The sequence below is a fragment of the Ranitomeya variabilis genome, chromosome 2, assembly GCF_051348905.1.
Source record: "Ranitomeya variabilis isolate aRanVar5 chromosome 2, aRanVar5.hap1, whole genome shotgun sequence".
Classification (NCBI taxonomy): Eukaryota; Metazoa; Chordata; class Amphibia; order Anura; family Dendrobatidae; genus Ranitomeya; species Ranitomeya variabilis.
In genome coordinates this window covers 1,000,417,992-1,000,432,165 of record NC_135233.1, presented here as the reverse complement: position 1 = coordinate 1,000,432,165, position 14,174 = coordinate 1,000,417,992, and the positions used below count along the sequence as shown (strand labels likewise).

The window sequence follows — 14,174 nt, the reverse complement described above, 5'->3', positions numbered from 1 at the left end:
ACTGTTTAAATTCTCAACCAGGAGTCCGTGATGGTCACACGACCGAGATGGACTACCCAGGTGCCCAATTTCACCCATTCCACCCGACCAGACTACCGACAGCTGCAGGAGCCATGGATGTCTGTGAGTAGTCTGCCTGTTGTATGCAGCCCTGGTGCTGATGGCATGCCATGCTTGGCTTTGTAGAAAGCTGGGCATTCACGTTATGTGCAGCTCCTTACTTTTCATTACCTATCACAGCATGGAATCCTTTATCAATCCATCTCATTTATTTGCATATTGGTGTTTGTCTTATATTAATGTGAAATGTTGAACTTTGGCTAGTTTGTTGTAAGGCTTGTGATGGCACCTGTAAGTCTACAAATCTCACCATTTGCACTTTTTTTTTTTTTTTTTTTTCATCCAAGCATTTCATAAATTTATTTGCAAAGCTCCTGTCCTGGGATTATGAGGACTTGATAAACCTTTTACAAAATGGCATGGACCAAAGGAAGCCGTAGCGACACTGAGGGTGACATTGTGCAGCCATGGGACACACCAAGCGTGGCAGACATAGTCTCAGACATCACTAGCACACATACTGGGTTTCTTCTCAGACAGACATGTTTAAAAAACAAAACAATAAAACAAAACCCCTTATATTTCTAAAGGTTGCAAACTTAAAGGGGTTGTATGGGATTAAAATCCAGTGTTCTCCATGGGCTGCGTTTGGGGCTACACCTCAATTGGATGAGAGTCTGCACCATGCCGCCGGATGCAGTCCATGGACAAGGAAAGGCAATGTCCTCCTGTCTAGTAACCATCAGCTGCAACCCGTTGCCAAAAAAGGTGTGCAGGCAGAACTTTATTGTACGGCTAAAAAAAAAACTGATCAGTTTTTTTTTGTTTTTTTTTTGTTTCTACATTGAAGTCTTAAAACTGATCCGCTAATTTGGCATCTGTTTTTCTTTCATTTGTATAGGATCTGTTTTTTTGCTTACTGGATCCATTTCAAATATAAGAAAACAGATAATTATTTAACAAATCTGTTTTCCATAGATTTCAATGTTAAAAAAAAAAAAAATTCTGCTGGATATAAAAAATTCTCTACAAAACGATTTTTTTTTTTTTTTTTTTGTCGAAGGGTTGCTGCTGGATCTGTTCTAGTGGATGATTACTGGACATGTGAACATGGCCTAACCCCTTTTTGTTGTTGTGGGGATTACCGATTAAAGTGGTTGGCCCAAGTTTGACACTTATTATCTCTTCACGTGTCTGAACAGTGGCATTCCTAGAAATCACAAGAAGGCTGTCCGGAGTCCCACGTCTTAATGGATCAGTGGTTGAACATGTAAAATCCTTTGCCATCTATTGACTGCTGGAAATGGCTGATTGCTGCACTCTGCTATCCCCAGCAGTCTTATACTGTTGAGTGCAGCTTGACAGTTGCTCCATTCAGTCAGGGATCTCGAGGACCCTCTTCTTGTGATCAGCAGGCATCCAAGTACTAAGACCCCCACTAAAGTGATGTGTTGATCATGGGCTAACCTCTTTGAACGGACATTCCCAAAATGGCAAGTTCTCCCTATCCATAGAATAGTAGATAACTCGCTGATCGCTGGGGAGAGCGGGGGGCTGACTGCTAGGAGCCCCGTCAATCCTGAGACCTGGGCCCCATCTTCAATCGAGTGGAGATGAGAAAGCTATATATTATTCATTGTGTTTGGGATTGTCTAGAAAACCAAGTGCTGTACTTGGAGGTTTCCGAGCCTCAATCCTAGGATTGCTGGGGTTTTCAATGGTCAGACTCCCGCAATCAGAACGTTCTTCCCTATGCAATGGATGGGAGATAACTTGCGATTTTTTAATAACCATTTGAAGGTAATCTGCCGTCATGTTTTTGCTGTGTTCTGAGAGTGGCGTGATGTTAGAGCAGAGACTCTAATTCCAGTGATGTGTCCCTCACTAGTTTGTGTTTTTCTGTTTGAATAAATTCAGTGTTTCCTCAGCTGGAAACTATCACTGCAGGACAAGCTTCCTCGTGCCTTCTAGTCCAACCCTGCCCCCACCGCTGATAGGAAGTTTTCTAGGTACAGTATGCTCAAAGCTTCCTATCAGCAGTGTGAGCACGGTTATACAGGCTCCGCATTCCCAGCTCTGCTAGATCTGCAGCTGAGAAAACTGTGATTCAACCTCAACTGCTGCACTCGGTCAACTGTCTGGGTGCGGGCTCATGCTGCTCTCAGATTACATGGCAGAAACCTGCTGACAGATCCCCTTTACTGTGTCTTTGGTCATAAATCTAAAGGCTGCACTCTGCAGGTTTTGTCTCCTTAGTATGTAGATCTGACTGCACTCACTCAGTTTCTGATGGTTAATGCTCCCTGCAATGTCTCAGTTTTCTTTCCAAGGGCATTCCCAGTCTTCCCATTCGCATGCCAGACTATAAACACAGGTGATCGTCTCATGTTTCTACCCAGGATTTCCTGTTGCAGTTCCCTATGTTTCATTCCCTGTGTGTGGAAACGTATGAGCATGCGCCTGTCTGAATAGGTCGTAGTCTACTGGAGCGATTCTTTATTTTGTTGTGATCTGTTTTTTTTTTTTGTCTGTGTGAATTCCTTTAGATAAATGCATTGACCCGTTCACACTGTGCATGTTTGTAAGGGTCCAAGTGGTGCTTGTGATGTAGCTTTATAGCATTTATTGTAAAGCGGTCACTCATACGGCGCGGCGCTCTAAGAGCAGAAATATTTTCAGTTCACTGCGCCATTGTTCTCCTCTTCCCCGTGTTTGTGGTTGGGATGACATTGTCTGGGTGTCATACAGCAGCCACAATCACATGGTGGTATGAGGGGCCGCTTGGGTCTTTCTCTGCTATGAAACCACTTGTTATTTCACTTCTAATATCAGAAACAAGGAGGCTACTCCACCAGCAGGATTACCACCGCTCCCTGGTTCTGTATGGACAGACTCCAACTAAGCGAGCACTGAAAGATGCTGCGCAAATATCCTGGGAGAATGAAAATTACTTTTCAGACAAACAAACAATTATTGTTTTACACTCATAAAATATATATATATATATATATATATATATATATATATATATATATATATTATGTTTATTTTATATTTATTTAAGGAGTGGTCCTAAGGCAAATTTAATTTTTCTCCTAATTCCCTATGTAACTGCTATTGTGTTTTTTTTTTCTTTCTATTTCTGGTCTGATGACGATTTGTTTGTGTCACCAGTGCATGCTGAGATACTCAAAATGAAGCGTCCTCGGAGCGGGGAGGTAGTCACACCTGTTTCAGGGACTGTGAGAGGTGTCCCTATACCCAGCAGAGACCAGTGACATCGTCTTAGGAGACGGCGATGGCTCATGCCCCACCGTTTATAATGACACCGCTCTGCTGCCGGCTTATTACTTTTCACCTAAGCTGACAACAGCCCGCAGCCTGCACTGTGCACAGGTTGAGACACTAGGCACAGGGCAGGGACGTCACAGCCCATGAAACTGTCACCGCTGCCTCTGTCCCCTGATGCATACCTCCCAACTTTTGAAGATGGGAAAGAGGGACAAAGTTTGCGGCGCGCGAAGCGCGCCGCGGTAAATTTTAGGCCACGCCTCTGACCACACCCATTCATAATTAGTCACACCCATATCCACGTCCCAAGCACACCCATTTAGCACTGCTGATCACACTGTTTCATATACAATAGTTATAAACAAAAAAATATGGCCACACATGATGCTCCATACTGTATAATGACCGCACATGATGCTCCATACTGTATAATGACCGCACATGATGCTCCATACTGTATAATGACCGCACATGATGCTCCATACTGTATAATGACCGCACATGATGCTCCATACTGTATAATGACCGCACATGATGCTCCATACTGTATAATGACCGCACATGATGCTCCATACTGTATAATGGCCGCACATGATGCTCCATATTGTATAATGACCACACATGATGCTCCATACTGTATACTGGCTGCACATGATGCTCCATATTGTATAATGACCGCACATGATGCTCCATACTGTATAATGACCACACATGATGCTCCATACTGTATACTGGCTGCACATGATGCTCCATACTGTATAATGACCCCACATGATGCTCTATACTGTATTATGGCCACAGTTCTCCATACTGTATAATGACATACAGGCACGCAGCTCACACAAATGCAGCATCACACACACAGTATCACACATACACACGCAGCATCACAAACGCAGCTCACAAACACATGCAGCTTTGACACAAATGCATCACACATGCAGCCATCACACACACAGCCATCACACACACACACGCAGCCATCACACACACACGCAGTCATCACACACACACGCAGCCATCACACACACAGCCATCACACACACACGCAGTCATCACACACACGCAGTCATCACACACACACGCAGCCATCACACACACACACACGCAGCCATCACACACACACACACGCAGCCATCACACACACACACACACGCAGCCATCACACACATGCAGCCATCACACACACACACGCAGCCATCACACACACACACGCAGCCATCACACACACACACGCAGCCATCACACACATGCAGCCATCACACACACACGCAGCCATCACACACACCCAGCCATCACACACACACACACCCAGCCATCACACACACACACACACACCCCCAGCCATCACACACACACCCCCAGCCATCACACACACCCCCAGCCATCACACACACACCCCCAGCCATCACACACACACACCCAGCCATCACACACACACACCCAGCCATCACACACACACACCCAGCCATCACACACACACACCCAGCCATCACACACACACACCCAGCCATCACACACACACACCCAGCCATCACACACACACACCCAGCCATCACACACACACCCAGCCATCACACACACACACCCAGCCATCACACACACACACAGCCATCACACACACACAGCCATCACACACACACACACAGCCATCACACACACACACCCAGCCATCACACACACACACACCCAGCCATCACACACACACACAGCCATCACACACACACACCCAGCCATCACACACACACACCCAGCCATCACACACACACACACCCAGCCATCACACACACCAGATACCTCATACACACATGACACACACACAAATGCAGCATCACACATCTCACACACACACACACACACACACACACACACACACACACAATCTCCTCTGTGGTGCAGGGGCGGCTGATCTGGCCATGTGCACTGCAGCTCTTCAGTATCTCCGGCTGCTCACAGCTCTGCACTGTCCCGGCACCTCCCCCGTCTCTCCTTCTCTGCCGGGATAGCAGCTAAGAGCAGGAGACGCCGGAGCTCCGTGCACACACAGGAGGAAGTGAGTCGCTGACCTCTCATCTTGATCGCTGCTGGCTCTCTTCCTCAGCGTGGCAGCGCCGCACACACAGGGGGCGGGGGAGGGATCGGTCGGGAGGAGACCCAGCATGTATAAGAAAAAAAAAACGGCTCTCTCTACGTCCCGGAAGTGGGCGGGGCTTCACCGGCGGCCGCAAATTCGGGATTTTAAATGCCCGAAGCGGGACAGCGGGACCCCGGTGCCAAAGCGGGACTGTCCCGCTGAAATCGGGACGGTTGGGAGGTATGCCCTGATGATGCTTAATTTCCGTATCCCAGCATGCACTGGTGATACTCAAATGAATCATCATCAGACCGGAAATAAATTAAAATAAAAAATTGGTCAGTGTACAGGGTGGGTCATAATGTTCTGTGTAAACGGAGGGTCCTGTTCCAATTTTTGTTTTGCCCATTCTGCAGATTCAGCGCCCCGATCTGGGTCATCCTCGTTGAGGTGCTGCAGCAGCTGGATTTTGTAAGGTGCCATTTGTGAGTAGCTAATATCCACCAAAGGGATGTTCGACTGGTGCCAGATTGGCGCGCTGAATCTGCAGAATGGGCAAAACAAAAATTGGAACAGGACCCTCAGTTTACACAGAACATTATGTTCAGAGATGAGGCAAACTTTTTTGGGTGGGCCATGTATATGGATACTCCTAAATAACATGGGAATGGTGGCCGTTTTCTTGCGTAGGGTGTCTGCAGCAGATTTCAATGCAAATGACCCGGGTACTGCGTTCACCAGACATCAACACAATTTCTATCCGCTCCTCACGTGTTATCCTCTGCGACATGTCAATGGCTGTAAACAAAGGGAAACTTGTAAATAACTCATGAAAGAATAAAGTTACATTAAAACCAAGCACACCATTGTTTTTAATAATAATAATAATAATAATATTAATAATCCTCTTTATTTTTATATAGCGCCAACATATTCCGCAGCGCTTTACAGTTTGCACACATTATCATCGCTGTCCCTGATGGGGCTCACAATCTAAATTCCCTATTAGTATGTCTTTTGGGAGGAAACCGGAGTACCCAGAGGAAACCCACGCAAACACTGGGAGAACATACAAACTTCTTGCAGATGTTGTCCTTGGTGGGGTTTGAACCCAGGACTCCAGCGCTGCAAGGCTGCACTGCTAACCACTGCGCCACCAAAATTCTCAATAAGTTTGATGCGTCACATGACCCTCTTCCCCTTGGAAAAAATAAAGTTGGATCCAAAATGGCCGGATTCAACATGGCCGCCATGGTCACCACCATCTTGAAAAGTTTTTCCCATCCCATATACTAGTGTGCCACAAACAGGAAGTTGATATCCCAACCATTCCCATTTTATTTAGGTGTATCCATATAAATAGCCCACCCTGTAGTTAAAGAACGGTAGGGAATTTTTAAAGCAGGTATATTAGAAAATAGCTCAGATTATGGGACTAATTAGATAGGGAGCTAGGAGATAAATGATTGTGCCATCGGACCACCCATTAAGTGTTTTTTTTATTTTTATTTTTATTTTTTACAAATTTGATGCAGAATATTTGCAAAGCAAATCCATGAAAAACTGGACCAAATTGCCAAATTGTTTGGAACAGGTCTTGCAAAATAAAAATACACAAAAAAACCAAAACTATGGCCGGCCTTGGCTTTACTGACTGCAGCGGCCCCTGGACTGGTCCCGTGCTGATGTCGGTGCAGGCTGGGATCTCTGATTAGCGGCTGCAGCGATCACATGAGCAATTAACGCTGGGGTCCAGGTTATACGAGACCGACATGGGCACAGTTCAGTGGGTATCTGAAGTGCCAAGTGAGAGCAGTACAGGGAACTTTAAATTATTTTTTTTATAAATTGAGATGGAAAATGTTTGGTGCACTTTCCTTTGTGGGCACACCCTTAATTCCTTATTATAGGTGTTGGTGGGAACCCTGTACTACCTAGTAATTACATCATATTTTTTCATCAATATAAGATGTATAAAAGAAACATTTGTTTTTTTTAACAATTTTGTGGATGAATTTGACAAAAAAAGGTATTTAGGCATCATATATTCTTAAGTTATTATGAAAATTGGGTTTATTTAAAATAATGTAAATAGGCATTTTTAACAGGAATTTTGTTAGTCCTTCATTGCTTAATTTCAGTAGTGAACAGAGCCCATTTTTACATAGCAGAACTCCAAATTCCCCACATAGGCAAAGATGTAAAGAATGACCTGCTGCAGCCACCACTAGAGGGAGCTAATTCTGTGTAGCAAGCAGTATGCTCCCTCTAGTGGTGACTGTATGAAATACATGATAATAGAAGTCTTTACATAGAAAGTAAGTGCGTACATGTCACCAACCCAGCCAATCAGCTCAATGTGTTCGCGTTAGTGGCAGTAGTCTTTACCTCCCTCTGTTTCATCCAGCTTGGTAAAGTTCAAGACCGTTTTATTATTATTTATTAGGGACGTCCACGCTCATAAAAGTACATTTATGAGTCCTGGCTTGGGCATCTGCTGCTCTTATGCGTCCTAATGTATCTATTGGTTGTATCTGAAACAGCTTCTTTTGGAACAGCCTCGCTAAGCATGCCCGCTGGTTTCGGGACATCGGCACCGTACAGTCTTCCTACCAGCTATAGCGGCACTTTTCATCAGCCTGCATTCCCCCCTCAGACGGCCTTCCCCCAACAGACTGCTTTCTCCCAGCAACCTAATGGTAATATACAAGGTACTGTATGAGCTTCAGCAACAGCAAACCTCAATGGACTTCAACTCGCTGCAATATCTTTATTGGTTTTCTCTGTCTTTTCTTTTCTGTAAGGAGCTGGTTTTGGTGTTTTTGGTCCAGCAAAGTCGGTGGTTACTCCATTTGGACAGGTTGCAGCTCCTGCAGTCTCTAGTAATCCTTTCATGGTAAGTGTTTTTAGGTATTTTCATTCACTTTAGTATTGGGACATAGTAGGAGGAACATTAAATTATCACAACCCTTTACTTCCTCCTTAAGGCTGTGTGCACACGTTCCGGATTTTTCGCGTTTTTTTCGTGTTTTTTCGCTATAAAAACGCAATAAAACCGCGAAAAAAACGCTCACATTAAGCATCCTATTAAAAGAATGCAATCCGCATTTTGTATGCTCATGCTGCATTTTTTTTGCTGAGCGGAATCGCATTCCGGAAAAAAACGCAGCATGTTCATTCATTTGCGGAATCGCGGGGATTCCGCACACATAGGAGTGCATTGATCCGCTTACTTCCTGCATGGGGCTATGCCCACCATGCGGGAAGTAAGCGGATCATGTGCTGATTGTACCCAGGGTGGAAGAGAGGAGACTCAGAAGGACTGGGCACCATATCACTGTTTAAAAAAAAAAAAAAAAAAGAAAAGAAAAGAAAAAATCATGATATACTCACCTTACGATGGCCCCCGGAGTCCTCCCGCCTCTCAGTGGTGCACGCAGCAGCTTCCGTTCCCAGGGATGCTGTGTGCGAAGGACCTGGGATGACGTCGTGTGACCATGACGTCATCCCAGGTCCTTCGCACACATCATCCCAGCCGCCGCGTGCACCGCTGAGGAGATCGGGTGACGTCGGGAGGTGAGAATAACCATTTTTCTATTTTTTTATTTTTAACATTAGATCTTTTACTATTGATGCTGCATAGGCAGCATCAATAGTAAAAAGTTGGTCACACTTGTCAAACACTATGTTTGACAAGTGTGACCAACCTGTCAATCAGTTTTCCAAGCGATGCTACTCTGCAAGGTACCTTCCCACCCCTCCTTATGGTTTATGTATCCTCAAATAAACATTCTCTTTATTTAAAGTACTGGATATTTGTTCGGGTTTTTTGTTTTTCGTTGTGAACTATTGTGATATTATAGCTTACCTATAGGATAAGGTGAGACGTCCTGATCCCCACTGGTTGTCAGAATGGTCATCTGAAGAGCCCCATGTGAATCAGGTAGAGGTCGGATATACTTCATTCATCCTGTCTTAGACTGCCTGGCATAGCCAAGTGATGATCTTGGCTTTTTCTGGCAGTCCTGCCAAGAATGAATGGAGTGGAGGTACACATGCTTGACTCTAAGTCAGGGCCCCATTTTTGGGATTTGCGTTCGTCCCAGTGATCTTTAAGATATCTCCATCCTACAGATAAGGGATAACGTCAAAACTTGGCTCAAACCTCTTAATAGAGATAAAGATTATTATTTATTGTTATAGCGCCATTTATTCCATGGCGCTTTACATGTGAGGAGGGGTATACATAATAAAAACAGGTACAATAATCTTAAACAATACAAGTCATAACTGGGTACAGGAGGAGAGCGGACCCTGCCCGCGAAGGCTCACAAGATTGATATAAAAAACCTTGACCATTTTAACCAAAAAGGTTGTCTGTACAGCAAACTGTGCAAGTTAAGAAAGTCCTGTGATCACAGCAGCAAAGGCACCGATTTAAAGGGAACCTGTCACCCGTATTGTCCTTTATCAACTAAAACTATCATGCGCACTTATGTTTTCTTCTCTACCCGCAGTAGGGCAAAGCATAGAGCTGCGATTTCTCTGCACAGGTGCAAGGTTTCACCCGGCAGTGTGGGTGATGCAGATATTGTTAGTGACCATTATGTTAGTCCATTAAAAGAATGTCAGATTGGTATGAAATCTTTGGTTTTCCGATCCATGACTTTCTTTTTTTCTTCCTTTTTGCAGGCCGGGGCACCCTCGGGACAGTTTCCAGCAGGAAGTTCATCGACAAATCCTTTCTTATAGCCTTAGACTCACACAGGAGCTTACCAGGCATCACCGTACATGTCCTGCCTCTTGCACTGTTCGTCTTGTTTGACCAGCGTAAGCTTTAAACACAGGGAGTTCTTTCAGAGCCGCAACTATAGGTTTTTTGTATTTAAACAAAAAAAAGGAAGAAAAACAAGGTAATATGTGCAATTGGGAAGCCTTTTCTTTATCATTCAATCCTTTGACTGCCTCGAAGTGTTTGGCAGCCAAGGGGCTAATTGAGGGCATATCATGTATATTACATTTGGTAAGTTATTGCAGATTCCATATTCATTAAGCTGCAGTACTGTATATATATATTTTTTTTTCTTAGGGACTAGATAATTATTCATATCAGTATTTCTAACTCCTAACACTTTATGCTATGTGGAAGAGCAAAGTGGGTCTGCGAGTCCACCGTGTAACCGGAAAAGAATTCAAGAATTTTAGCAATTTGGCTTAAAGGGATGTGGGAGTTCAATGAAAATGTATCAATTTTATTCACTGAAAAAATGGAAAAAAAATCCCACAAACGTTTATTTTGCCCAATAAAGCTATTCATTTCTATACGCCTAAAAATCTCCATACTGAGGATTTATTTCTGCATAATAAAACTAATGATGTTTTGCTACAGTTTGCAGGTGAAAAAATATTAAAATATTAGAAAAATGGTGGTGGTGTGATACATTTTTTTTTATTTTTTTGGTAGCATATGATTAAGAGTGCTCCTTCAAGTTACAGTACGAAAGGGGCTGGAAATCGCCTTAAGGGTCCTATACACATGATGTCAATCGCGCGATAAATGATCGTTTGTCGTTTATACAAGACGTCATTTACAGAATCGCACCATACACGTCCAATTACATTGCACAAAGATTTTTAAGGCCACGTTCACACGTTCAGTATTTACCTCAGTATTTGTAAGCCAAAAATCAGGAGTGGAACAATCAGAGGAAAAGTATAATAGAAAAACGTCACCACTTCTGTATTTATCACCCACTCCTGGATTCGGCTTACACATACTCACAGAAAATAATAACAAAATACTGATCACTGAAGACGTTCAATATTCTAAACTTAATACACCCAAAGGCCGGACTACAAATACCAGTTCGTTCATTTTCCAAATGATCAGCACATCCACTGTAGCCCGTGGCAAAATGTGTTATGCAGGGGCAAGTTTATAACTAAATGTCAGATCAGGTGGGTGAATCTGCCTACACAACCCCTTAATAAATTTCAGGATGACAATTTGTAAGCTTAAAGGGAATCTGAGCGCAGCATAATATTGGGCAAGAAAGCCTGATTCCAGCGCTGTGCCACTTATTAGGCTGTGTTGTAGCTTTGATAGAATCCCCATTTGATGTAGTGGAGCTAAGTGTAACCCCGCCCCCACCCCTCCCTGATTAGTGAGTACACATGAAGCTGCCAATCAGTGGTGTGGGGCGGAGTTAGAGATTAGCTGGACTGCTGGGCATGTGTGAGAGAGTCCTGTGCTGATAATCTCCTGGTGATTAAAACACTGTTTGTATTGAAACTACAGTACACGACCTAATAAGTGACACATCCTTGGAATCGGGCTCTTGTGCCCTATATTATGCTGCTCTCAGATTAAACAGTACAAACTTGCTGACACATTCCCTTTTAAAGTGGTATTTTCAATTTTTGCAACTTTTGAAAGCCTTTATGCCACTTTTGTGGCATAAAAGCTTTGCATCTGCCCCAAAATATTTTATTGGAACAGAATAACCACAGATCAAAAAAGCAAGTAAATTGCAAACTTGCTTATTTTCATGTTGTCTATTTGAAGCAATTTAAGAACTTGAGGACACCCCTTTAATACATTGAAACCATCGCTCTATGGAAAACTGGTAATTTGGTTTTAAAGCAACAAAAATGTAACCCAAAATAATAAAAAAACAGAAAATGTAAGTAAAAAAGGTAAGTAATAGATTCAGCAAGTTCTTACATAAAAAAGTTAGCTATATGTGATGTGTGTTCTCGAAGTCACTTTTTCTGTTGAGGCCGAGAGCATCTTCAGGGTCCTGTACATCACACGGTATACCAGAAAAATAAAATCTAGTCCCCATTTGTATTGATGGGCGGTTGAACCTGGCACAGGTAAAGGGCAGTACCCCATTGTACTGTAGAGAGGTGCTACCCGCAGTAATACAGGTGATCAGTGAATATACCCACGCTGTGCCCCCGGTATGCAGAGTCTGTGCCATTATGTATACATGGGATTTCAGGCTACAATGGTTTAGCAAGATTTCTCTTTTTGCCTTTTCCATTAATATTTTGGTTGTAACCTACATTATGTGACAATGTGACAGTGTCACTTACATGACACACTTTTAGGTCCAGCGTATATTGACTTTGTATGGGAAAGTAAAATTTGCTTTCTTCGTTTTGTTCTATGATCTTCTGCCCCGCAGTAACAAAAGTGGAGGCCACAATTTTCCTGGAATATTACAAGACGGCACATTCCACCGACAGCAGTTTGTGACATTGGTAACGCCTACTGCGCACAGACGTGTGCAGTCTCCTGTACAGCAGGGCACAATATAGATACAGCAATGTCAATGATAGCGGCATAGGACATGGGTCATGGCTGTGAAGTCAGCAAGAAAAGGAATTGATGACTTATTTTTCCATTATCTGATTTGTGTTCTACATGAGTTACCAATAATTAATAAATTCACTGTAGTGAAACTGTATCATCACTATTATATTTTACAGGTAGCAAGAGAAACCTACAAATTGATATATAAAATATATCAACATTTCTAAAAATGTTAGTTAATATTAATGGATACGGCTTTTTTTTTTTTTTAATTATTATTATTTCTGCTGACTCCGACTCCACAGCCCTGACTTTAAAGAGAAAAAATAAACTGCAATATGGCACAAAAAAAGTGTTTTTTTTATCATAACATTTTTAGAAGTGATGACTGAACGTACTGGGATAAGCTGTAATCTGAGCATGCACGGGTGCTAACTCAGGGACTTTGGGGTGCGCAAATAATATGTTCGAGTCCCCGCGGCTGCATGTCTCGCAGCTGTTGAATAGGCAATCCCTGCATGTGTTGTGGCTGTTGAACAGCTGCGGGGACTCTAGCATACTTTTTGAGCATGCTGATGACACTCTATTAGCACCCAAGCATGCTCAGATAACACCTTATCCAAGCACATTCGCTCATCACTGATCTTTAGCACAAAAATCTTTATCATCTCATTCTCCACCAAAGATTTTAGGCCCCAGTGTCTCCATTTTTGTCTCTGTACAGTAACACCTCTGTAATCCGTGATGTGTGTGTTCTGTCCCAGGGCACCGTCACCGCCTGATGCTCCTGATCACGAGATTCCGCAGTCCTTCAAGTCCATTAAAAATTAGTCTCCGCTTTCATGTCTTGACCCGGGGTATTTTCCTTTTGCTTCCTTTTGTGATATGATATTAAAATATACAAACTCCTGATGAAGAATATTCCCGCAATGACTGCAAAGTAACTTCCATACACCAGAAACTGAAGAAGGAAACAAAAGAATGACTGATGTGAGCTCCTAGATGCAGTCAGGAACTATAATTCAAAGATTAAAGGACTACTGTAGACATTATAGGTCAGATGCTCTTTTGGAATTTTAATATTAATGACTGATTAAAGAGGTAGTTTGAAATAGAAATCAATTTTCATCCTAAATGTTTATTCAATTCAAAATAGTTTAGATTATGGCATTCAATAAAGTGTCAGTGGTGCTGGTCTCTGCACGCCTGGTATTGTGAAAGCACGCAGTGACAGTACACTCTGTTGCTGGTTCTTTACTGCTGATCTGAGCTGTCTGGAGAGTGCACTGTCATTGTGCACATGGGGACCAGCCCCTGAAACGAGCATCACTGATGGTGCTTTGTTTCAGGGAGGAGGCAGGGGCTGTGTTGGTGACCGCAGCCCCTGATTATGCTTCATTTGAGTATCCCAGCATGCATTGGGGTTCTCAA

General features: G+C 43.2%; 2 protein-coding genes across 11 annotated transcripts in view; one reads left to right on the top strand and one right to left on the bottom strand.

Moving 5' to 3' along the window:
- Positions 1 to 10,759, top strand: part of AGFG1 (ArfGAP with FG repeats 1) — a 64,876-nt gene extending 54,117 nt beyond the window's left edge. For 2 of the 10 annotated variants that reach the window (XM_077291157.1, XM_077291152.1), the window contains 4 exons: positions 22 to 123; positions 7,984 to 8,136; positions 8,230 to 8,321; positions 10,118 to 10,759. In XM_077291157.1, the coding sequence (XP_077147272.1) occupies positions 22 to 123; positions 7,984 to 8,136; positions 8,230 to 8,321; positions 10,118 to 10,177 (407 nt within the window). In that variant the 3' untranslated portion in view covers positions 10,178 to 10,759. Of the gene's footprint in view, positions 1 to 21; positions 124 to 2,377; positions 3,032 to 7,968; positions 8,137 to 8,229; positions 8,322 to 10,117 lie in introns of those variants that run through there. The other 8 variants (XM_077291156.1, XM_077291151.1, XM_077291154.1 and 5 more) reach the window with 5 other exon arrangements.
- Positions 10,760 to 10,823: 64 nt separating this feature from the next.
- Positions 10,824 to 14,174, bottom strand: part of SLC19A3 (solute carrier family 19 member 3) — a 51,410-nt gene continuing 48,059 nt past the window's right edge. The window contains exon 5 of the mRNA XM_077291162.1: positions 10,824 to 13,704. Within this exon, the coding sequence (XP_077147277.1) occupies positions 13,564 to 13,704 (141 nt within the window). The 3' untranslated portion in view covers positions 10,824 to 13,563. The remainder of the gene's footprint in view (positions 13,705 to 14,174) is intronic.